Genomic DNA, 26,832 nt, shown 5'->3' on the forward strand with positions numbered 1-26,832 from the left:
GATATTGCATCTTGATGACACATTCTTGCTGTGTCCTGCAAATTTGACAGGGACAATCGAACTAACACATCCTCAACGGACTGTAGCATGGCTGCCAGCGAACTGGCTGCCAAAGTAACTCCACATCAAACTTTCAAACTATGCTTCGGGCAAAAACAGTGCTAATAAAGATGCTTCTAAATCATTCTCCATGGTGGGAAAAAAAGTATGTTTTTTTTACAAATACCATTATCACTGGAGGACAAGGAATAGCTGTGCTACACTACACACCATACGAGGATATGTGAACAGTGGGTGGATCGATACAAATATTGAATTTGAATATTGAGTAGATTATCAGTATATGGTCGATACTTCAGTGATTAAATAAACATTGTTTTATTTTAAAACTTTATTGTCAATGTTGCTATTGTTTACAACCTCAACTCAACTCTTAACATATGTTCAATGTTTTTTCCACAAAGTCACCAAAACCTTCAAAGAAAATGTGAGGTTTTCATGAAGTGATTAAGTTCAGAATTTTTTTCATTCGTGTAAACTGCTTTTCAAGTCACATCTTTTGTATTTCTTGTATTATTGCTTTTCACTCGGCTAAGTTTGTTCACGCTTCATTTTCTTTTTTATCCCAGGGAGAAGACGGCCTGCCTGTACCTGGCTGTTGGAACAAAGTAAGCAAACATAGCATCACAGTGTGATACTAATGCTCACAATTTTCTAACGTCATGTTTGAAATAACATTTTGCTTTTTGCTTTCTCCTTGCAGTGATAACTTTGGAATGGCTTGTGTAATTGTACATAGTATATTTATTTTTGTACTTTTCCCCTGTTATAACACACCACAGTCAAAAGAGCTTAAAAACTTACCACACATGTTTTGTACTATTTTTTTTAATAAGGAGATGTATTTGACATGTATATCTGTGCATCACTTTTTTAACATGTTTGGCAGAGGAAGAATTAATTATTAGCAGTTACATATGCATGATATTTGTGCATACTGTGATGCTTTTTAACTTATTGTACTGTTCTGTTGGACTGGACCATGCTGCACTGAGTTGAGGCTGGAAAGATTCTTAAAGGCATTGAAAAAAAGTCTTAGTTGAACTCTCCTCTTTAAAGTACAGTATTAAACATTATGTGTACTGTATACCAGTTTAAATGTTATTCCATGTTCACACGGTGCTGGAAAGCTCGCCTAAGTCTGTGCATTGATTTAAATTTGTTTGCTGTTGTCGTGGGCTCATATTGTGCTAATGAACTCTTTATTTTATTGTATTTGTTTTTTTTCAATTTAGTGCTGTCACAGTGTTTTTATAGTAATTTTTCCCCATGGAAAATTATAGCTCTGGCAATTTAGAACAATACAGAACAGCCTGGATCTGTTTCAAACTGATCACGCAATACGTTTAATACCACTAAAACAGTGGAACAGTATACGCCCCTTGGACTGGCTGACTCCCGTCAACATAAGTGGCTGTTGACAAACGGTTGAACACTTAAGCAAAACCAAATCTAGCCATTGCTGGCTCATTTGTCAATGACTTTGTCCAGAGACAGAAGTAGAATGGGCAATAATAAAGGACCTCTTAAAACTACGGCAGTTTTCCTCCATCTGTGCATCCATACATCCATTTTCTACCGCTTATTATATTTTTCTATTCACACTCTTGTTTTTTCATATATCTTATATAGCGGTGTCCCAAACTGAAATCGGATATGGGTCCGACATCAGCAAAAATCTTATTATATGGGCTCGCATGTGAAATGTTTGATAAAAGCGCCCCGTTTACATTTTACTAGATCTAACTGTTAACTTTTTTTAGAGATTAATGTACCTTAAAATGCTTAATTTCGTGTCAGCTTTTTCAAAAAGTTGCGGCAAAAATTTGATGCTTATTATTTTGTTCAATACAACTTTCTATCTATATCAATAGTGGTGATTTCCATTCATCCATTTTCTACCGCTTGTCCCTGATTTGTGTTAGTAAATCGAAGATGGTGAGAGATTTTCATCACACTCCAACAGCTCTGCCAATGCAAATAAGGAAGTCCAGACATGGTGGGCGAAGCAGAGACACATTTGATTGGTTAGTTAGACCAGGGCTCAATGTTTTCCAGGCCAAGGACTCCCAAACTGATGGAGAGATGGAGTGGGTACCCCGTACTTATGTCCTGTACAAAAGTGTGTTTTAAATCACAAGTAGCTTGTTATTGTGCAATACTCGGGTGCATTTCAGGTTGTCCTCAGGTTTCGAAGGGGTTCTGTTACTCGGTAGTGAATCCTGCATCCCTCGCGCACACAACTCGTGTGCAAATAATTGTGGAGCAATCTCTTTTATCAACTCTTCAATCTATTTGTTCACTACAATGTGTTGAATTACTGTTATTTTACACACATATAAAACATTATTTTAAAAAAAAGTGTAAATATACTTTAAAAAAAATAGATCTTAAATGTGATCAACGAAAATGTTCTCGATCCTTCCGCAGTCCCTCAGTCCTGTTGAAGGCTTGTGGGACAATGATTGGCCAAACGGTGCTCAAAATCCGGAAGGATTGGTTAAATTTGCAAGAAATTGGCATACATCGCGAATACCTGAAGGGTCTGGTATAATGTTTGTATTTATTACATAGGGTTAAACATTTCCAGTTGTTCAATAGTTGTTTTTTTGTTGCAATATTAGCACATAGTGGTAGGAAGCTTATGAGAAGAAAAAGTTGCAACGACATTTGTCGTGAATATTCACATCCTAATCATTTAGATTAAACCACGGTACAGTATGTAGTTTTCCACCTAATGCCACAGGCTAAAAACTGAAAGGGCTGTATTTTGACATGTTTAATATAAGACAAAGTGAAAAAGCAATACAAATTTGATAATCGAAAAAGCTAGATAGTACATATTTTGAGGGGAAAAAAGAACATTTTAGTTATTAGTGTTGCGTTCTACTATTGTGGTTTGTAGCCTTACCTCAGGATGCCGAGACATACTTCTTGATTCAAACAATATAGTGTTTTATTGTACCACAAGAGGCGCTAGCAAGGAGCAGCATACGTCAAAAAAACATTTGAGTCGCTGGAGTCCAAAAAACACAAAGGTTCTGCTGAGAAAATGGTGACCAAAAAGCAGTGGGATAGAATAAAATACCTTTATTGTCATTGCAATAAAAACGGAAGAAAATTCCAGAGAACACCTCAAAGAAAACACATTGCTTGAGAGACTCACTGAAGAATCCCTCAACCAATTTGAAAAATACTAGAAGCCCAAAAAGCGCTATTTTGTACAGTTTTGAGTAACACACACACACACAAGGGGATCCAGTTTGGTGGCTACAGGATTAGGTCTCTGCTTTTGCAGATGATGTGTTCTTGATGGCTTCATCTGGCCAAGATCTTCAGCTCTCACTGGATCGGTTCGCAGCTGAGGTTGAAGCGACTGGGATGAGAATCAGCACCTCCAAGTCCGAGTCCATGATTCACGGGGGGGAAAGGGTGGTGTGCCATCTCCGGGTTGGGGAGGAGATCTTGCCCCAAGTACCTCGTAGTTTTGTTCATGAGTGGGGGAAGAGTGGATCTTGAGATCGACAGACGGATCGGTGCGGCGTCTGCAGTGACGCTGTATCAATCCGTCGTGGTGAAGAAGGAGCTGAGCCAGAAGGCAAAGCTCTCAATTTACCGGTCGATCTACATTCTTATCCTCATCTATGGTCATGAGCTTTTGGGTTATGACGGCAAGGACAAGATCACGGGTACAAGCGGTTGAAATTAGATTCCTCCTTCGGGTGGCGGGGCTTTCCCTTAGAGATAGGGTGAGGAGCTCCATCGTTCGTGAGGATCTCAAAGTAAAGCCACTGCTTCTCCACATCTAGAGGAGCCAGATAAGGTGTTTTGGGCATCTGGTCAGGAGGCCCCCCCGGACGCCTTCCTGGGGAGGTGTTTAAGGCACGTCCGAGTAGTAGGAGGCCACGGGGAAGACCTAGGACACGTTGGAGAGACTATGTCTCTCGGCTGGCCTGGTAACGCCTCAGGATCCCCCGGGAAGAGCTGGACGAAGTGGCTGGGGAGAGGGAAGTCTGTACAGGCCAAAAGTTTAGACACACCTTCTCATTCAATGTGTTTTCTTTATTTTCATGACTTTTTACATTTTAGATTGTCACTGAAGGCATCAAAACTATGAATGAACACATGTGTAGTTACGTACTTAACAAAAAAAGGTGAAATAACTGAAAACATGTTTTATAGTCTAGTTTCTTCAAAATAGCCACACTTTGCTCTGATTACTTTTTCGCACACTCTTGGCATTCTCTCGATGAGCTTCAAGAGGTAGTCGCCTAAAAGGGTTTTCACTTCACATGTGTCATAATTTTGATGCCTTCAGTGACAATTTACCAGGTAAATCGTCTTGAAAATAAAGAAAACGCATCAGAATGAGAAGGTGTGTCCAAACTTTTGACCTGCACTGTATGTATATATATACCTTGTGGTTAGTGTCCGCCCTGAGATTGGTAGGTTGTGAGTTCAATCCCCGGCCGAGTCATACTAAAGACTATAAAAATGGGACCCATTACCTCCCTACTTGGCACTCAGCATCAAGGGTTGGTATTGGGGGTTAAATCACCAAAAATGTTTCCCGAGCGCGGCCACCGCTGCTGCTCACTACTCCCCTCACCTCCCAGGGGGTGATCAAGGGTGATGGGTCAAATGCAGAGAATAATTTCGCCACACCTCGTGTGTGTGTGTGACAATCAATGGTACTTTAACTTTAACTTTAATTTACCTCAATCCTATAAACCACCATTGAGCCAAGACAAGTCTTGTTGCAGCATCGATCTTATTTCATGACAATTTCATCCAGGAGCACCATTGATTGAAGTGCTTTTCCTCACTGAGCTTAGCCAATTCACTTCCCAAGTGTTGAAGAAATGAATGCACTGATTGGCGTGTACTTTGATCAGTTATGACAAGGCTTTGTTTGGGATTGAATCACGTTGCCATGAGACTCCTTGGATCTTTGCCAGCCGTTGAATATTCATTGTTTTCTAACCTCCGCACAGCACTTTGCATTGATTCATGCCTTCGTCGCCAGCCTGTCTCCATTTTCTTTTCATCAATACTAAACAATTGTTGTTTGTGTTAAAAATGACAATCATACATTCATAAATAAAACCTACATTCTTTAAACTTGAACATTTATGAAGTGCCAAATCATATTATCAGCGTCATTATTTATTATTTAATTTTTTTTCAGGCCTTATTTTTCCTATGTATGTTTTTTTTTTCTTTCAAGCAAGTCGATGCCGAGTTTGCAACCGTGACATGATGTGAATCGTTACTCGTTAGTATTGACAGACTTTGGTCGGTACCTATAAGAGTACCCATCCCTAAGTAAAACTACAGTACTTGTACTTGAAGGTTACCATCAAACAAAACAAAACACAAAGTAGCAGCACAAAATGGTCCAAAATATTGCATTTATTACAAACTATGAATCGTTGTTCATCTATTCATGGCAGCGAGGTGTAGTGACAGGCAGAACAATTAAAGTTGCTTCCACTTAATGGACAAAGTAGAAAGGTATGGTATCAGAGGGTTGGTCTTCAACTGGATTAGAAGCTACTTAACCAACAGGAAGCAATACGTGAAGCTAGGCGAACACACTTCAACAGAGCTGAAAATATTTTGTGGCGTACCCCAGAGATCAATACTTGTACCAAACTTGTTCAATCTTTATATAAATGGCATTTGTAAAGTTACAAAGAACTTAAAGTTAGTATTATTTGCAGATGGCACAACTGTGTGTTGTTCAGGAGAGTACACACAAAAGCTAATACAAATAATAACAGAAGAAATGAACAAATTAAAAGATGGTTTGACAAAAACAGACTATCTTTGAATCTCAGCAAAACTAAAATAATGCTATTTGGTAACAGTAGAAGAAAAAGTCAAACATAATTACAAATGTATGGAGTATACATTGAAAGGGTAAAAGAAAACACATTTTTGGGTGTAATAATAGATGATAAAATGAATTGGAAACCTCGTGTAAAAAATATACAACATAAAAGAGCAAGAAACACGTCACTAATGAATAAAGCAAAATATGTTCTGGACCAAAAATCACTTCATATTCTCTACTGCTCGCTAGTGTTACCATATCTGAGTTATTGTGCAGAAATATGGGGAAACAACTACAAATGTGCGCTTCATTCACTAACCGTGTTACAAAAAAGATAAATTAGAATGATACATAATGTTGGATATAGAGAACATACAAACCCTTTATTTATTAAATCACAATTATTAAAATTCAACGATTTGGTGCATTTGCAAACAGCTAACATGATGTACAAAGCAAACTATAACCTGCTACCCAAGAATGTACAACAATTCTTCTCAACAAAAGAGGAGAAATATAACCTTAGAGGAAAATCTAATTTAAAACATGTGTATGCACGTACAACACTTAAAAACCTTTAGCATATCCGTATGTGGAAATAAATTATGGAATGGATTAACCAAATAAATCAAACAAAGCACCAATATGATCCAGTATAAGAGACTTCAAACTACAAGTACAAAGTACACAGAACAAGAATTATGATTAACTTTTTTTTTTCTTTTATTGAGACAAAGATTATCGATTATTATTATTTGTTTACTTACTATGGTATATTATTTATTTATTATTTATTTGTTCACTGTTATGTTGCAGAGAACAAGGGAATAGGATAAAATTGCTATGGTATGAAAAGGGGTAGGATTAAATAAGCTCTGCTTCTTCCTACTCTTTTTGCAGACGTGCTGTAATGAAACAACTGGAAATATGTGATGAGTTACATTGTATCGTATGCATGTTCCAAATAAACTGAACTGAACTGAACTTGACAAAAGGAGTTACATAATAAACCTTATCATTATTTCGGGGGGGAAAAAAATCTACTTTTTGTCTTTCCCCCAGGATTTTGCAAGCCTTTTTTGAGATCGATAAATAATTATTAAAACGGTGGTCTAGTAGTTAGCGTGTAGTCCACACAGTCAGGAGATCTGGGAGGTCTGGCTTCAAATCTCCATTTGGACATCTGTGTGTGGAGTTTGCATGTTCTCCCAGTGCATCTGTGGGTTTTCTTTGGGTACTCCAGCTTTCCAAAAATATGCATGTTAGGTTCATTGAAGACACTAAATTGGTATAAAGATATAAATGTGAGTGTGTGTACTGTAATTGGCTGGCGACCAGTCTAGGGTGTACCCTGCCTCTCGTCCCAAATCAGCTGGGATAGGCTCCAGCTAACCCAATGAGGATTTGCCATATAGAACATGGATGGATTGATAGGATACCTTTCTCAACACTCCAAGTAGTGCTGCAACTAACGATTATTTTGATAGTTGATAGTCATCGACTATCTTAACAATTAGTCAACTACTCGGATTATAAAGTGTACACATATTTAGCGGCTCTAATTTAGCCATTGACTTTTATATACATATATTTTTTTCAACTTTTAAATTCAGCTTGAGATATTTTAGGCATGTGCTTACAAACAACAAAGATGACTAATTAATTCATAAATATGTATTTATAATAGGGATGTCCGATAATGGCTTTTTGCCGATATCCGATATTCTGATATTGTCCAACTCTTTAATTACCGATACCGATATCAACCGATACCGATATCAACCGATATATGCAGTCGTGGAATTAACACATTATTATGCCTAATTTGGACAACCAGGTATGGTGAAGATAAGGTACTTTTTTTTTTTAATTAATAAAATAAGATAAATAAATTAAAAACATGTTCTTAAATAAAAAAGAAAGTAAAACAATATTAAATTATCCATCCATCCATCCATTTTTTACCGCTTATTCACTAGTAATTAATGAAAATTAGTAAAATTAACTGTTAAAGGTTAGTACTATTAGTGGACCAGCAGCACGCACAATCATATGTGCTTACGGACTGTATCCCTTGCAGACTGTATTGATATATATTGATATATAATGTAGGAACCAGAATAATAATAACAGAAAGAAACAACCCTTTTGTGTGAATGAGTGTAAATGGGGGAGGGAGGTTTTTTGAGTTGGTGCACTATTTGTAAGTGTATCTTGTGTTTTTTATGTTGATTTAATAAAAAAAACAAAACGATATTGATAATAAAAAAAACGATACCGATAATGTCCGATAATACATTTTAACGCATTTATCGGCCGATAATATCGGCAGGCCGATATTATCGCACATCTCTAATTTATACTATACCTAATTTGCTCATTCAGCTGTTACAAAATAAAAGTAACGATTAAACGTTTGTCTGTCCTTGCTTTTAAATGGGCAAAGTGCTAAAAAAAAACAAAAAACTAATTTTTATGTAAAAAAAAAAAAAGGACAATTAAAATGGCACCGATAACAACAAACGACAAATCACCAAAACTGTCCAACTTGCTCAAAAAGAAACAAGCATGTGTGTAAAAGCTGCACACAGGCAAAATATTGATTATTGATGAACTCCTTGCATTTGTAGCAAAACATTAGACTCAATGTATAGAACTGTATCATTAATTCTTAACATTTTAAGCATTGATGCCTAATGTTTTGTTTGTGCGTGTGCAAGTTTGTTTGCGTGGGATTTACTTCTTTTTTTTGACATTCTGCATCGCACTGCAAATTGATGCTGTTTTTAGAAATATTTGAATTGATTTGGACAAAGTTTAGCTGGCAAACTTTGGCTAAAATTATAGTTATTTATTATTTTTCACACAACTTAACTCACACTTGTTAGCGAGCTAGCAAGGTCAATAGGTTAACTGTCTAACCGAGTTGAGCTTGCATCCACCAGAAGTTTGACTTTCCCCCGCTATAAAAATGGGATTCATTACTTCCCTGCTTGGCACTCAGCATCAAGTGTTGGAATTGGCACCGCTGCTGCCTACTGCTCCCCTCACCTCCCAGGGGGTGATCAAGGGGATGGGTCAAATGCAGAGGACAATTTTCACCACACCTAGTGTGTGTGTGACTATCAGTGGTACTTTAACTTTAACTTAACTTTAAAATGCTCCTGTATCGCAGACGTAGTGTCATTAAAAACTAAACCTGCATTGCAAAATGAGCAAGGTATTCATGTTTTTAACAAGAATAAGAGGAAAAGTTCCCACACTTTACATCTTTTCACCTTCTATGTTGTTGACTCGCGTCCCTTCGGAAACACACAAGTGATGACGTCATTTTATTGTCGATATTTTTTGACAATGTCGACGTATCGTTGCACCCCGACCTCACAGTGACTCATCACACATTCACACTTGGATTGTGGTAAGCTACATTTGAAGTCAGAGCTACCATGGGGTAGACTGATTGAAACGTGGCTGCCATTTGCAGCCATTCACATTCATACACCACTGGGAGCAAGGTGGGTGAGGTGTCTTGCCCAAGGACACAACGGCAGTGATTAGGACGGCGGAAGCTGGATTTAAACCAGGAACCCTGAAGTTTCTGGATGGCCGCTCTAAGATGTGAACCATGCTGCAAAGGTGTTTAATGTCTTCGGGGAGTTTTTCTATTAAATTGAAATGGACATTTTTGTTGTTTTGTTTGTTGTGATTCAATTGTGAGACAAAGTGAAATTTGCAATACATGGTTGGGAAATTCCCTCAGTATAATATCATATATTGGTAATATAGTATATTGGTAATATCAAGAACAAAAACAGAAGCATCTTAGCAACATTGCACAGCAAAATAGTATTCAGCCACACAAGGAAGTGATGCAGGGACTGGTTAGACCAGGGGTGTCAAAGGTAGGTTTTATCCGGCCCGCGGGATGAGTTTGCTAAGCATAAAAATGAGCCGAAATTTTTGAATGAAATAAACTGCTGTTTAAATGTGTCCACTAGATGTCGCAATAGCAATTATTTGTATCTTTGTCGATTATGCTACATATGTGTCCGTAAGCACACATGATTGTGCGTGCTGCTGGTCCACTAATAGTACTAAACTTTAACAGTTAATTTTACTAATGTTCATTAATTACTAGTTTCTATGTAACTGTTTTTATATTGTTTTACTTTCTTTTTTATTCAAGAAAATGTTTGTATTTTATTTATCTTATTTTATTTTATTAATTTTTTTTAAAAGTACCTTATCTTCACCATACCTGGTTGTCCAAATTAGGCATAATAATGTGTTAATTCCACCACTGTATATATCGGTTGATATCGGTATCGGTTGATATCGGTATCGGTAATTAAAGAGTTGGACAATAACGGAATATCGGATATCGGTAAAAAGCCATTATCGGACAGCCCTAATCTTGATAGATTGGAAATTAACACTAATGAGTTGACTGATTAACATTATCACATATGTTATTCAGAAAGTATAAATAACAACAAATAAAGGTAGAATACTATTAACCGCAACATGTAAGTGTAAAAAAATCCCAACATTATTATTTGTACATTTTCAGAATGTGCTTGTTCAATTTTTAAACAAAGAAAACAATCTGAAGTTCTTTATTTTTAAGTTATCGTGCCGTGATTTTACCAGTCCGGCCCATTTGAGAGTAGATTTTTCTCCATGTGGCCCCCGATCTAAAATGAGTTTGACACCCCTGGGTTAGACGGTTACGATGCGCGATTTGCGAAATTGTGCGGCGAAATTGTGGAGAATTGAGTTGTAATGTTTGTAGTTTGCGAGAATGGGTGTGATCGCAAAATCTTTGATGCTGTGTTTTGTGACATTTTTTTTAATCAGTGTGTTAAAAGTAGTTATAAAAACCTTCAAAAGTAGAGAGGAGCCTTGGTTGCACCCCATTAAATCAGTTTTACATTGCGACCATGCTATTTTCTGATATTTACTTAATCAAATAGTCAATATCTGGTATTTGAAGGCTAATGCAAACTCTGACAGCAAAGGGAATATCTTTTTAGAAACATTTCATCTCAGTTTCTCTACCCAAAGTGTGCATTCATTCTATAACAAGTTTATGTGTTGAAATTCAGGACTAACTTGGAGCTGGTTTGCAGTGTGCCTAATTGTTAATCCACTTTGATTCATACTTTATGTGCTACACTGCATGCGCTGAATGAGGTGAGTAATTATTGTTTCCTTTTTCAGCTATTTTTAGATTACACACATAAAGTACTGTGCATTGGGGGAAATTAGTATTTTTTCCCCTGCTTTATACAATAGGAACAGTATACCATTTTCTTAACAGCTTAATTGTTACAGAGGAAATAATGTCAAGTGCATAATAAATATTAAATAAAAAGGTTATGAATGGCATTAGATTGAGGGAAACAGTATTTGATCTCATACCAAGCAGCCAGCATTTTGACCCACTGAGTCCTGTACTTTTAAGAAGGTACTGCTGGTATTTGTATTATCAACTCATTATGGGCCTAATTTATTAAAGGTTTGTGTGTACTAAAACATGTGCAAACTTGGTAGCACACACAAAGCTGATCTGCTAAACTTGTGCACAGTGGAATGCATTTGTTAAGTGAGCAGAATAAGGCGTGCAATCCATTTTGCGTCTCTGTCTTCATGAATATGCAAAATATATGCTGATCGTCAAAACGGCCACTATACTGGCAGGAGAATGGCACAATGTGATTTATCAACACAACTCAGTGTCCTAGTGGTTAGAGTGTCCGCCCTGAGATCGGTACGTTGTGAGTTCAAACCTCGGCCGAGTCATACAAAAGACTATAAAAATGGGACCCATTACCTCCCTGCTTAGCACTTAGCATCAAGGGTTGGAATTGGGGGTTAAATCACCAAAATGATTCCCGGGCGCGGCCACCGCTGCTGCTGCCCACTGCTCCCCTCATCTCCCAGGGGGTGAACAAGGGGATGGGTCAAATGCAGAGGACAAATTTCACCACACAGAGTGTGTGTGTGACAATCATTGGTACTTTAACTTTAACTTTAACTCATCACCGTCTTGGAGAAGAATTTTGTGTTTTATTTAGCACATTTGAAATGGATTCGCAAACGGACAGATTTACACATGGCCGTAAAAGAGGAGTGCTCGCGCTGCACATACACACGATAGACAGCGAATCCTACGTATGTGTTTCAACATATTTAGACGGTCAGAAATTTAAAATATTAGAGACATCGTCTATTCAGCAACATCCTTTTATTATTTCATAGCTGCTAGATCAGGGTTCTGCAACCTTTTTGTCCACCAAGGACCGGTTTAATGTATGCATTATTTTCACGGACTGGCTTTCTACACGTGGCAGATAAAAACAGCACAAAAAAAATTAGCATGAAAAATTAGCCTTGGGCTACAATCTGGCACATTAACATTTTATATGTCCATTAATGTGCATTGTCCCATGTACTATAACAAAGGAGTTGTGTTAATATGTGTTAATATTGTCATGGCCAGGGCGTTTTGGAATGCGCCCTCATCCTTGTGCTCATGCCCTGCGGCAGCCGCCAGCTGCAATCGTTCACCGGCAATCAGCTCACCTGCCTGTAATGAAGGAGCTGCCTTCATAAGCCTGCACAAGCTGGCATGCGGGCGCCCGGAATATAGTCTTCCATTCGCGTACAAGTCTGCCCTTGTTCCTGTGTTGGCGAGCTGTGCGTCTCGTCATCTTTTTGTCACCTTGCTTACCGGACTGGCTTTTTGGATTCTCGACCTCCCGCTTGGAAACGGATCTTGTCTCTTCGCTCCTGCCCGACGGACTTCCGTGTTACTTCGCTCTCCACAACATTTGGTAACACACACCTCAGCTAATCACACACATAGCCTCACACCACATACACTTTTGGATCTAGTTCACACTCCATTTCCTTAGTTTATATTCTATTGTTTGATTATTATATATATATAGTTTATATATATTATTATATATATATAGTTTATATATATATAATAAATCTATAGAGCTAAATCATCCTCTAGTGTCTGTTGCCGTCACCTTCCCCTGCAAACCATAACAAATATACATCTATTAATAAGCTTATTGGTGTGTTTAGTGGGTCAGGCGAAAATTAAGTCAGAGAAAATGCGGTACTTTATAAATGAATTAATTTTTCTGTGCGTTTTGGTAGCGTATGTGGACCGGTGGTTGGGGACCACTGTGCTAGATCACTTAAGGGGTTGATTAAAACAACTTCAGTTGATGTGTTTTGGTGTCATTAAATATATATTTTTAATGGCATTCATTTATTCACAAAGAATATATTTCTAACATATATTCTATATGATAAAAACATCTTGAAATATGCAATGTTTGCATCTTGAGCACAGTAGTGCAGCCTCCCACCCATGCACCTTCAGTGAAAAAAGAAAGAAAGAAAAAAAAAGTTGCGTCAACTCGGAATGGGAAATCGAAATCCGGTTCTTGTTCAGAACTGGTTCCCAGTGTATCAATTCCTTGTAATCGCTTGCCAATTTTATAAAAAAAATTCCCTAACGATGCCGGTCTGTCAGAATGACGTCATTATGTAATGTGCGTAGTGACATCAAACAGCGAAATTGCAGCGCCCGGGTGGAACAAATGCTCTAGAGTTGACTACAACTTACAAGAAAAGATTGAAATAATTATAAAATGGCTGTTTCATCAAATGGAGGACATACAAGCAATAACTATAGATAAAAGTTGCGTTTTTGAACCAGGTCGATGTCAACGCAGCAGCAACGCTAGCATGTCATCTGCCGTAAATACTAACTCAGCGCTTATCATGTTAGTGCTAGTACCTGTTCAATTGAATTTAATGCCTTCTCATTTAGATGAGCAAGACAAAAGACCGATTCTCACTGGCTCCGAGGCGGACAATAAGTACTCGCTCCAGTTCAAGTCAGCCGCTAACTTCTATTTCACTGCGGCAGGGAAGCGTACACGCAGGACAGACAAGCAGTGAATAAATTGTGGTCAAAAGCTTGCACAAATTTGTCACAGTAGATAGTTTTAAGGAGGTGAATGTTCAACTGTAGTCGGTAGAAAGTTGCATGTTTGCATAAACGTTTCTTGTGGTTTCAGTTTCCTGGAAATACATTTTCACTCAGTCATTTCCATCATAAGGGTAAAACTCATAAACTTTGAATATGACGTTAAATTCAATTCATGTCAGCACTTCAACTTCTAATGTGAAACTAAAATTTGATATTAACTCATTTGTTACATGCAAAGTGAGATATGTCAAACCTTTGTTTATGATAATTTGATGATCATAGCTTACACTTTTTGAAGACCCCACATTTTCTGAGATTTGCATAAACTGTAAGCCATAATCATCAACAGGGGCGCCGAAAAGGGGGGGGGTAAAGGAGACTGATTCTAGGGGCCCATGATGGAGGGGGGCCCAGAGAGGCCCCTAATGATGATGAAATTATAATACGGAAAAAATAATGACACTGTGTTGGGGGCCCTGTAAAGATTCTTTTCATGGGGCCCATTACATAAAAAAAAAAGCTTGAAATATATTGAGTTGCATGTTATGTTCATGATAGTTTCACCTTGTAAATCAAAACAAAATCATTCTAATATTTTCTGGAGAGATGCCAAAAGAGTCTTAAAAGTTTTAAAAATCATACTAAATGTTAAATTTTTGCGTAATTTCCACATATGTTTTATTTTGTTCAATTCCATCGAAGATTATTTATTTCTTATATTTATTTTCAAAAGTTGGTCTTCTATGCCAGTGGTTCTCAACCTTTTTTCAGTGATGTACCCCCTGTGAATTTTTTTTTAATTCAAGTACCCCCTAATCAGAGCAAAGCATTTTTGGTTGGAAAAAAAGAGATAAAGAAGTAAAATACAGCACTATGTCATCAGTTTCTGATTTATTAAATTGTATAACAGTGCAAAATATTGCTCATTTGTAGTGGTCTTTCTTGAACTATTTGGAAAAAAAGATATAAAAATAACTAAAAACTTGTTGAAAAATAAACAAGTGATTCAATTATAAATAAAGATTTCTACACATAGAAGTAATCATCAACTTAAAGTGCCCTCTTTGGGGATTGTAATAGAGATCCATCTGGATTCATGAACTTAATTCTAAACATTTCTTCACAAAAAAAGAAATCTTTAACATCAATATTTATGGAACATGTCCACAAAAAATCTCGCTGTCACACTATTGTTGTTATTTTTAGAATATTTAAAAAAAAATCTCACGTACCCTTTGGCATACCTTCAAGTACCCTCAGGGGTACGCGTACCCTCATTTGAGAACCACTGTTCTATGCTGTATGCTGTTGACTTTGTAAGGTCTCGTTACCTCTAAACTAAACAAAAATGATGCTAATCCACTTATTTGTTCTCTTTTTTTCCAAATAGAATCGATAAGGAACCGAATAGTTAAGCAGAAACAAAAGTGGAATCGGAACCCAAAAAATCCTATTAATTACCATACCTACGCAGGACTGCTTCAAAAATGGCAATGAAAAATGTAGATGTCCCCCCTTTTTTTTTTTTAACTTAGCAAAACGTCACAGGTACAGTAGGAGCATGATAAAATGAATGTGCAGTCAATGAGAGTCCTACGTGTACGTTTCAACATATTTAGACGGTCAGAAATTAAAAATATTAGAGACATCGTCTATTCAGCAACATAATTTTATAATTTAATAGCTGCTAGATCAGGGTTCCGCAACTTTTTTTCCGCCAAGGACCGGTTTAATGTATGCATTATTTTCACAGACTGGCTTTCTACAAGTGGCAGATAAAAACAGCAAAAAAATTAGCATAAAACACGCAAAAATCCTCGTTTAAATAAGGCGATCTGCACCTCTTTTCAATTGCACAAGCAATGTTAATGGATCACACGCTACACGCTCACAAATAGTACACGCTATTTTGTAGCTTGTACACGCTGTTTACAACAAAGTATTTATATCTTAGTAAGTCAGGCCCTATGTGTCACACAAACACTCTCTTCATTCAAATGTTTACACCACCATGGACAAGACCAAATTGAGCACACGTTTGGCAATCAACACCTGAATATATCTCACAAGACCACAAGGAAATGTATGATGTGGTCACATGACAGCAAAATGGAAATCCTCAAGTGGACAGGCCTTGTTTGTTTTACCAGGAGAAATGTTGAATAACGACAACACTTCTGTCAAATAATATAATACAATATACTGTAATGTAATATCAATATGGGATCGAAACACACATTTCGTACCTATGTTGATAGCAAAAAAATAAACCTACTATGACAAATGGTTTGTTCATACTGTATTTTAGTAAAAGACTAACAAACCCAGCATGGGATCAAATACTTATTTCTTCCCACTACATGTAAAATTCCGGACATTCATATGCGTTGGACACAGATTTTGTGTGCCAACGTGTTTGTTGACACATGTTTTTTTTCTCATCTTTCAAGGGCCAACATCCCTTCCAACTGGCTAAGAAGTAAGGGAGTGGCCCATGGAACCACCCGACAGAAGACTTGAAGGCGTTCTGAGAGATCTTTGAGTTTTTACCAGAACCTTGAGCCGCCATGACAATGCTGGACACAGAGTCGGTGACGTTGGAGCTGGATGGTGGGGCTCCGTGACTCCAACATGACTCAGAAGTTAGATGCCATTGCTTGTCACAAATATATCCATCTACTGATATCCATCAGCAAACCAAAACACACGCTTTGTTTTAGGATTACATGAACAGTTGAAAGCAGCTGACTTGTATCCAAGACGACATAAAAACTTCACAAGGTAGAGCCTATAGATTACTCCTTCTTCATGTTCTCCCACTCACTTCTACAGCAGCTATAGTATTCTAATATTGAAACAGTCCGATGTATAGAATGTGTCCTGAACCCATACATAAAATACTTTGTATGGAAGTGTTAACATACAAATGATTGTAAGTATTGTACAATATTAATCAAAATATGTATAAATGTGTTCAGTCGTTGTATATAGATCGCACATACCATACTCTGTGGAATTTACTATTCAAAATAAGATGCATTGCATGTGCAATTTATTTATTTGCTTTTCAGATATTACGTTTTGCTTATAGCAGGGGTGTCCAAACTGCAAAAAATGGGGGAGGGAAGTGCCAAAAGGCTGAAAGTGATGAGAAGAAATATGTTTTTTATCACCTGCACAGGAGCAGCTATGTAAAAATACATAAGAAATCAAATATATGTGTTAATTGTGGCTTGGTTAATGAAGAGGCGACAGGTGCAGTTATCTTACCAGCCAGAAAGGGGGGTATGGATTTATTCTCCGTGCATAACATACAAACATTCTCCAATACACCTTTAAAAAAAGGAACCTACATGAAAAAGGACTGACAGTGTTTGACATGTACTTTCCTGTTTCTTTGAAAACTCTAGCGCAGCGAAGCATTCCTGTTGTCATATTGACTATTGTTTGAATACTCTGAAATCAACACATACATATATTTTTCCTCTCTACCTAAAGTATATCCACACAAGTATACCTACTGTATCTTTAAAAAAAAATATATATATATATATATATATATATATATATATATATATATATATATATATATATATATATATATATATATATATATATATATATATATATATATGTAAGCTGCGGGCAAGTTTTGGTTTTGAAATTTCAGTCTAGGTTATACATTCTTGTGTAAAAGGGTATTTGAGTAGATTATTGATTTGACAGAATTTACATTATATGGAAAATGGTGTTGGGAGACCTGGCCTTGAACATGAACATACTATCCTAGTTTATTACGGGCACTTTTCTGGGCTGACCCTCTGCAAGTTTTCGGATTAAACTGATATTGTTTGTTGTTCATCCTACACAGCTTGCCCATGAGAGGTCGATGATGAACACTAGCCTACTGGTGTTTATTATTAACCATTAAGAATGGACTTATGCTGTCTTTAAATTGAAGTGGAGTGGTAATTGTTTTTTCACGATACATTTTGGTAAACATAGTGCAGGACTGCTTGTATCGGAGATTATACCACACATTTTACATACGATCCCATGCTTGTTTTTTGGTAATATCGTACTGGTATTCTGGTATACTGGAATCGGGAGACCCCTCATGACCATGTATCTTATATAAACCCCGTTTCCATATGAGTTGGGAAATTGTGTTGGATGTAAATATAAACGGAATACAATGATTTGCAAATCCTTTTCAACCCGTATTCAATTGAATGCACTACAAAGACAAGATATGTGATGTTCAAACTCATAAACTTTATTTTTTTTTTGCAAATAATAATTAACTTAGAATTTCATGGCTGCAACACGTGCCAAAGTACTTGGAAAAGGGCATATTCACCACTGTGTTCCATGGCCTTTCCTTTTAACAACACTCAGTAAACGTTTGGGAACTGAGGAGACACATTTTTGAAGCTTCTCAGGTGGAATTCTTTCCCATTCTTGCTTGATGTACAGCTTAAGTTGTTCAACAGTCCGGGGTCTCCGTTGTGGTATTTTAGGCTTCATAATGCGCCACACATTTTCAATGGCAGACAGGTCTGGACTACAGGCAGGCCAGTCTAGTACCCACACCCTTTTACTATGAAGCCATGCTGTTGTAACACGTGGCTTGGCATTGTCTTGCTGAAATAAGCAGGGGCGTCCATGGTAACGTTGCTTGGATGGCAACATATGTTGCTCCAAAACCTGTATGTACCTTTCAGCATTAATGGCGCCTTCACAGATGTGTAAGTTACCCATGTCTTGGGCACTAATACACCCCCATACCATCACACATGCTGGCTTTTCAACTTTGCGCCTATAACAATCCGGATGGGGACGGCTTGGCGAAGTTGGTAGAGTGGCCGTGCCAGCAATCGGAGGGTTGCTGGTTACTGGGGTTCAATCCCCACCTTCTACCATCCGAGTCACGTCCGTTGTGTCCTTGGGCAAGACACTTCACCCCTTGCTCCTGATGGCTGCTGGTTAGCGCCTTGCATGGCAGCTCCCACCATCAGTGTGTGAATGTGTGTGTGAATGGGTAAATGTGGAAATACTGTCAAAGCGCTTTGAGTACCTTGAAGGTAGAAAAGCGCTATACAAGTATAACCCATTTATCATTATTTATCATTTATATGGTTCTTTTCCTCTTTGGTCCGGAGGACACGACGTCCACATTTTCCAAAAACTATTTGAAATGTGGACTCGTCAGACCACAGAACACTTTTCCACTTTGTATCAGTCCATCTTAGATGAGCTCAGGCCCAGCGAAGCCGACGGCGTTTCTGGGTGTTGTTGATAAACAGTTTTCGCCTTGCATAGGAGAGTTTTAACTTGCACTTACAGATGTAGCGACCAACTGTAGTTACTGACAGTGGGTTTCTGAAGTGTTCCTGAGCCCATGTGGCGATATCCTTTACACACTGATGTCGCTTGTTGATGCAGTACAGCCTGAGGGATCAAAGGTCACGGGCTTAGCTGCTTACGTGCAGTGATTTCTCCAGATTCTCTGAACCCTTTGATGATATTACAGACCGTAGATGGTGAAATCCCTAAATTCCTTGCAATAGCTTTGTTGACAAAGTGGTGACCCTCGCCCCATCCTTGTTTGTGAATGACTGAGCATTTCATGGAATCTACTTTTATACCTAATCATGGCACCCACCTGTTCCCAATTTGCCTGTTCACCTGTGAGATGTTCCAAATAAGTGTTTGATAAGCATTCCTCAACTTTATCAGTATTTATTGCCACCTTTCCCAACTTCTTTGTCACGTGTTGCTGGCATCAAATTCTAAAGTTAATGATTATTTGCAAAAAAAAAAAAGGTTTATCAGTTTGAACATCAAATATGTTGTCTTTGTAGCATATTCAACTGAATATGGGTTGAAAATGATTTGCAAACCATTGTATTCCGTTTATATTTACATTTACCACAATTTCCCAACTCATATGGAAACGGGGTTTGTAAGTCTCCCACTGCACGATATGAAACTGTTATATTGTTTAGTGAGGTTTAATCACATGAGATCATGTCATACAATTCTCATGACAGAAGTTGTATTACCCATACACACAGATGTTGAAGCCGTTTTTGAAAATAGTCTAAAACAAGGAAAAAAAATATGCCATTTTCCAAATACCCGCATTTGTGTGGACACACCTTGCGTCACAATTTTGCTGTCTTGTTTTTGAGAACCTACAAGTGCAAGTGGAAGTTGAAAGGCCCCAGAAAGAGACAATAAGACGCAAACTTGTGTGCTGAAGAATCAGGTCTTTGACCAAGACCAGCTGTTTAATTCCATAGAACTCGTATCAGTCGACATACGTTAGTTTGGCTGACACACACTGACATTAGCAAAAATATATACTTTGCTTAGAGAAGTAAAAAGAGAGGTTGGGAAATGTCGGATTCTTTAACCTAGTAGTTTGTTGACACGGTTTTCCTCCTTTTTTCTGAAATTTGAAATGGGGCATTTTGTTAGTTGCGGAAAGGAGAGTGAAAGAACGTATGTGAAGTCTTCCGCAAAAGACATTTGTCTAAAGTTGAAGCTTTGACGGTAAGAGACAGTTCCTTTCATTTCGCGCTTCCAACCCTTACCTTCTTTGTTACCTCCGCCCAGAGGTTGAGTAATTGTTGCCTTTGATTAGTTAGTTTATTAGTTAGTCAGTTAATGTGTTACTTAGTTTGTTCGTTAGCTAGCCAGCTCACAGTGTTATTTTCAGGACACCTTTTAGGGGTTATGGGAACAACTGACGACATTTTGGGCCTAATCCAAATTATTTTTACTAAGTTATCTTACGTTTACGTCAGGACCTTCAACTTCTGTATGTTTATGCTCGCGTTCTCGCAGAGACAAAGATAGTGAATACTGACAAGAGTGTTCACTCAGTTTCTTTCATTCCGCTATCGATAAGTCGAAGGTGTATTTTCATCCAACTTTCAAGAAATGTCTGAAGCGGGTAAAAGGAACAAGTGTTTACATTTTAGGGCTGATACTGATAATTTATTTTACGTTCCTTTATATTTACCGTTCAAGCTTTAACGTGTATAGTGCTAGTGACCCCTCTTCCACCGACCGAGACAAAAACAGTGGCTGACTAAGAAGAGGATTCACTCCGTCCATTTCTTTCATTCCGCTTTTGATACATCAAAACTTTACAAGCATATTTTGATGCAACTTTACGGAAATATTACAAATGAGAAAAGCAACAACAAATCACGTTTTGAGACTGATCTGGATCATTTCTACTGTTACTTTACGTTAAGGTTGCGAGCATCACCTTAATGTGTGTGTATGCTAGCGGCCCCGCCTCCACCCACAGAGACAAAGACAGTTGATGACTGACAAGAGTGTTCACCCTCTTTCTTTCATTTTGAGAAAACTTTCAGGAAATGTCATGAATTGAATGAGGAGCAATTGATTATATTTTGAGCCTGATCTGATCATTTCTGCTACGTTACCTTACGTTTATGTTACAAGCTTCAACTTCTGTGTGTGTGTATATGACAAGATTGTTCACTCAGTTTCTTTCCCTCCATTACAGACAGTTAATTTTTTTAAGGACTGTCGGAAATGGTAAAAGGAACTGATTGGATTTTGGGGTTGATTCGAATCATACAGTTTTTACTACGTTACTTTACAATCTTCAACTTCTGTTTGCGTATGCAAGCGGCCCTGCCTCCACCCACAGAGACAAAGAAAGGTGATGACTGACAAGAGTGTTCACTCAATTTCTTTAATTCCGTTATAAATAGCTCAAAAAGTTTTTACACATTACCACAAATCGGATTTTGCAAAAACTTGTGAGCGATGATGATGAAGTTAAAACTACAACACACTTCGACATAAACGGACACATTTTTGACCGAAATGACCCCTCTGGCTGGTAAATTGTATGTCAACAAAAGCGACCTAAACAGTTTTTGGTAATAAAAACACAATGGATCAGGACAGGGTAAGCTTCGACGGGGTGTCAACAAAAACGTGTTCCCATGTAGTAATATTGTCCATATAATGTACTTCTACAAATGATTAGCTACAGTATATGCAAAAAGAGGAATGTACAATTTGTTTTTTTGGTTTCTCATCAGAACCTTTCTTTATTATTATTGTATTTGTCTTCATTTCCTTTAGTTCTCATTGTATATATGTACTATGTGATACAGTTCAGTTCAATTCAGTTCCATGTGAAAGGTACCAAATAATCTGATCTGCGCGAGCTCGATCCAAATTGAAACTGAATTATTCTGTTTATTGGAAAGTTTATTTTCATAAGATCCATGAATGTATATAGAGCAGCAATGATGGAATGTGTTTTTTTTTACTAGTTTAAGTGTTTTAGCGAGAAGTTGTAGGAATTGTGCTAAAAGGTAAAGGAAAAATATGTTAACAATAACACAGATTTATGACTGTACACATTTCATTTGTGAGACAGGTTTTTTTTAACAAATAGACACTTTTTGTCATTTTTGAGCACATATTTAATTGTCAAATATATGCCCTGCTTAGTTGTTAAAATCACTGAAATTGTGAGGTTTTAAAAAGTGAGGAAATAAACTTTTAAATGACTAAAATATTATGATAGCTATTGTAGGGCCCAGCTTTTAGTGTAAAGCTTTATAACTAATAACTCAACAGATGAATCAAATGTATAATCATACTGTAACCCTAACCCTTTCTTTCTTTCTAAGTTGTGTTATATTCAACAGCACAACTTTAATTCCTGTGTTTTTTGTATTTTTTACTTTCATTCTGATAATAAGTTTATTGGCCAGTCCAGTAATGTTGAAATATAAGTGACAATTATTATATCCATGAAAAGTCACACAGTGTGGAAAATTATTAGTATTTGATCCCCAGCTGTATTTTTCCCCTAGCATAAACACATCAACAGTTTAAAAGAGTACAATAGAGTAAAAGAAATCCAGAAAAAACAGCATGAAATAAGAGTTGTGATTTTTGTATTTTATTTGAATGAGTTAAATAAGAATTTGACCACAATATAAAATGTGACTTAACACTGTAGTTTCATTTACTCATAGTACTTCTCGTTTCTTTTAGGTAAAGTACTTGTAGTAGTGTACTTGTAGTTTCTTGTAGTTGTCGGACTTGTAGTAGTGTACTCGTAGTTTCTTATAGTTGTAGTACTTGCCAAAGTGGGCTTGTAGTTGTGTACTTGTAGTTTCTTATAGATGTAGTACTTGTAGTTTATTTTAGATGTAGTACTAGTAGTAGTGTACTTGTAGTTTCTTGTAGTGTAGGCCTACTTGTAGTTTGTTGTAGGTGCATTACTTATTGTTAGTTGTAGTACTTGTATTAGAGTACCTGTAGTTTTATGTATTTGCAGTCCTTGCAGCAGAGTACTTGTAGTTTATTTTAGTTGTGGTACTTGCAGTAGAGTACTTATAATTGAGTACTTGTTGTAGATAACTCACAGTTTTCTGTTGTTGTAATATTTGTAATAGTGTACTTGTAGTTTCGTGTAGTTGTATTACTTGCAACAGAGTACTTGCAGTTTGTTGGACTTGCTGTATTATATGTTTATTGTTGTAGTACTTGTAGTTTCTTGTAGTCGTAGTATTGGGGTTTCTTGTAGTAGTGCCCCTGCAGTAGTAGTGTACTCATAGTTACAGTACTTGCAGTTGTAGTACCTGTCGTAGTGTAGTGTACTTGTAGTTTCTTGTAGTTGTAGGACTTGCAAAAGTGTACTTGTACTTGTACTTGTACTGTCCCTGAGAATAGTTATTTGGTCTTGCCTATGGTGGTGTGGAGTTACAGTTATTTAAGAGAGTATATACATGTGATAAGAAGATATCTGCAGTACTCTGCTAATTTGTGTGTTTCATGGACACATAACAACTCTGTTACATTCTCGTGTAACCTTTATTTAATGTTTTTAACATTGTAATAAACCCACCATAAAGATGATGGACTGTTTATAACTCTGTAGAGGTAAATTTTACTGAATCAGCAGCAGGGGATCAGATAGTAATTTTCTCACTCAGTACGTGTCCATGCACTAAATTTGTCCGATTTCTCAAATAGTTCAGCTTTAAATAAGCTTCCTACAACCCAAGGAAACACTTTAATCCGTGTGTTCGTTTTTTTAAGGACCGGCAAGTAGATACCATTTAATGAAAATCAGCAACAATAGTAATGAAGAGGAGACTGTTTATTTTATTTGCCTCACAAATGAAAAATACAGAACATTTTGAAGTGCATCGATGGTAGAAAAAAATATTATTTAAGAAGATAGCTAAGGAAATGTATAATGCCGGCTTAATTCGGACTAATGAACAAAATACAAATTAGATGAAAGATAATGAAGCAGGGATAAAACAGGTGAATAATAAAGTGTACACAAACCTCTTCTTGCTGCATTTGTGCAAGCCAACTGACTAACTTTTCGCACAACAGTCCCGAACAATAGCAACCTTCCTCTGGATATCAGTCGGGGACGGACGGTCTTTTACTATTATTTTCTTCTTTTTTTTTCTACTTGAGAAATCAGACTAATTTAGTGCATAGAAACATATTGACTGTTGTCAAGTTAATTGATCTAGTTCTAGTGATCTAGAAGTAAATTGTGTGATCTAGTGGAGAAGTGCTGAATCATGACCATGATTTGTAAATGAAGTAAAAAGTACTAACTTGTTTTTTTCAGATCAAATTATTTTGATGTCCATAAAAACTGCTAATGTTGTTTATAAAACAATCAGCAATCTTTTAAAATTTATATTTTTAAATCGCATATGAGTCAAATATGGTCAACAAGGGCATTATTGTGACTTTGCATGAATTTGATGTCATTTAATTTCCGTTATTAATAATATGCACATTTATATAAACAATATTAGACTTTTTTTTCCTTCATGACTCATGAGAGGATTTCTATGCTATCACGACATTGAATTGATGTGTACGTATTTGTTTCTTTGACATTCAATGTAACTTCCAGCCAGTTGAGGTATTTAATAAATACCTTAAAGATGAGGAAGGTGAAGTATTTTTTTTTATATAAAGTAAGGATATTGACTTTGTTTTACATTAATGTTTTTACTTATCTTTTATTTGCACAATGGCAGCTGTCATCACTGAATGCCAAACAGATTTTTCTGTCACAATATGAAAATAAAAAGCATTTTCATGTTCAGCATATTGTGTGTTGTGTGTGTTTCAGAGGGGACATACAGGTCTACAAGTAGTAGACTTTCCTAAACATTTCCATAAAAGCATAACATGCTTTTATTGTTATGACTTGTACAAGGTGCTGTTTATTGTCCATTCTTAACATGTTAAGAATGGACAGTTAAGAACTGAAATTGCATTTTCGGCAGTAAGAGCAGACATACATTACAGGGAGACAAGAACAGGACCGCCAACGGATCAGACACTTACGGCGCTCCTTAAAAAAGGTGGGAAACAGGTGATATTGGGGGGGGGGGGGGTAAAAAAAATATCAGTCAAAGGCTGGACACCCGGGAGGGGGCCCAGACTGAGGCCAAGGGAAAAATCCTAATTTGCCATAGCACACAAACATGTTACATATAATCACAAAAAGCGGGGGTGTTTGTAAACCATACAAACGGCATGTCTTCAACCTCTATTAAATGGGCCCCTTTGTCATTGCAAATATTGAAATACCACTGCTGTTCTTTTGTGCTGTTAAGGTTTTTAAGTAATTTTAAAATGCATTTTCTGACTCCCCCCACCCCCTCCTCCCGACCTTGTCCAAATCTCTCCAAACGTATCCCAAACAATTGCTGCATTTGTTCTGTCAATTGTGGTGTTGGTAATAATACAACATTTCTCACAATAAAATCAATTGTTTGAAAAATGAGAATGCCTCCACAATCAAACATCTTGCAGACCTACTCAAAAGGTACCGTGACCGTGGAGTAGAATTTACACATAATTTACTGTATATAGGGGCGCCGGAGCCGTCTCTACGTGGGGACAAGTAAATGTCTTGCCCCCTCAAATCAAAATGTTTGAAGTTGGGAAAGTACATTTTAATATACCCACAAAATGTATGTATGACAAGTTGACAAAATGATGTGCAATAGCGTAAAAATCAGCTGAAAAGGGAACATGCTACAACACTCGTATAATGTTATCTTCCCTCTTTGCTGTTCATCACCTGAGTCAGGGGGCAGCACGGTGAAAGAGGGGTTAGTGCGTCTGCCTCACAATACGAAGGTGCTGAGTAGTCTGGGGTTCAATCCCAGGCTCGGGATCTTTCTGTGTGGAGTTTGCATGTTCCCCTCCGGGTACTCCGGCTTCCTCCCACCTCCAAAAACATGCACCTGGGGATAGGTTGATTGGCAACACTAAAAAAATGGTCCCTAGTGTGTGTGAATATGAGTGTGAATGTTGTCTGTCTATCTGTGTTGGCCCTGCGATGAGGTGGCGACTTGTCCAGGGTGTACCCCGCCTCCCGCCCGATTGTAGCTGAGATAGGCTCCAGCGCCCCCCGCGACCCCGAAGGGAATAAGCGGTAGAAAATGGATGGATGGATGGACCTGAGTCAGGCTCCGCGAATCCTCGCGCACAAAAAAACACACACACCCCTCTCCTCAGCCCTCAGTAAACCTGCGTCGACAAATAAAAACAAGACTAAAAGTTGTCAAAAACAAAATTCAATCACATTTAATTTTGTCTCGTAAATGGGTGACACAAGTTTTGGAATATATCCAATTGCAGTTCTTTAATAGCATACAATATGAGAGACGGTGGGAGTTAGCGACGTGCCAATCAGATGCTTTTCCTTCTGAGACGAGGAAGTTCAATATCTCACTGCCGGCGGCAGCGCCAAAACAAAGGTATGGATTTAACATGTTCTACTGAGATAGGCTCCAGCACCCCTCGCGACCCCAAAAAGGATAAACGGTAGAAAATGGATGGATGGATGGATATT

The 26,832-nt window shown here is 37.4% G+C and overlaps 1 protein-coding gene across 3 annotated transcripts in view; it reads left to right on the plus strand.

Annotated features, from left to right (window-relative positions):
* Positions 1-16,643, plus strand: part of col13a1 (collagen, type XIII, alpha 1) — a 126,805-nt gene extending 110,162 nt beyond the window's left edge. For 2 of the 3 annotated variants that reach the window (XM_061964219.2, XM_061964228.2), the window contains 2 exons: positions 630-668; positions 764-1,577. In XM_061964219.2, coding sequence (XP_061820203.1) covers positions 630-668; positions 764-766 — 42 coding nt within the window. In that variant the 3' untranslated portion in view covers positions 767-1,577. Of the gene's footprint in view, positions 1-629; positions 669-763; positions 1,578-16,363 lie in introns of those variants that run through there. The other variant, XM_061964210.1, reaches the window with a different exon arrangement.
* The last annotated feature ends 10,189 nt before the right edge of the window (positions 16,644-26,832 follow it).

This window comes from Nerophis lumbriciformis, linkage group LG02, assembly GCF_033978685.3.
Source record: "Nerophis lumbriciformis linkage group LG02, RoL_Nlum_v2.1, whole genome shotgun sequence".
NCBI classification, from domain to species: domain Eukaryota; kingdom Metazoa; phylum Chordata; class Actinopteri; order Syngnathiformes; family Syngnathidae; genus Nerophis; species Nerophis lumbriciformis.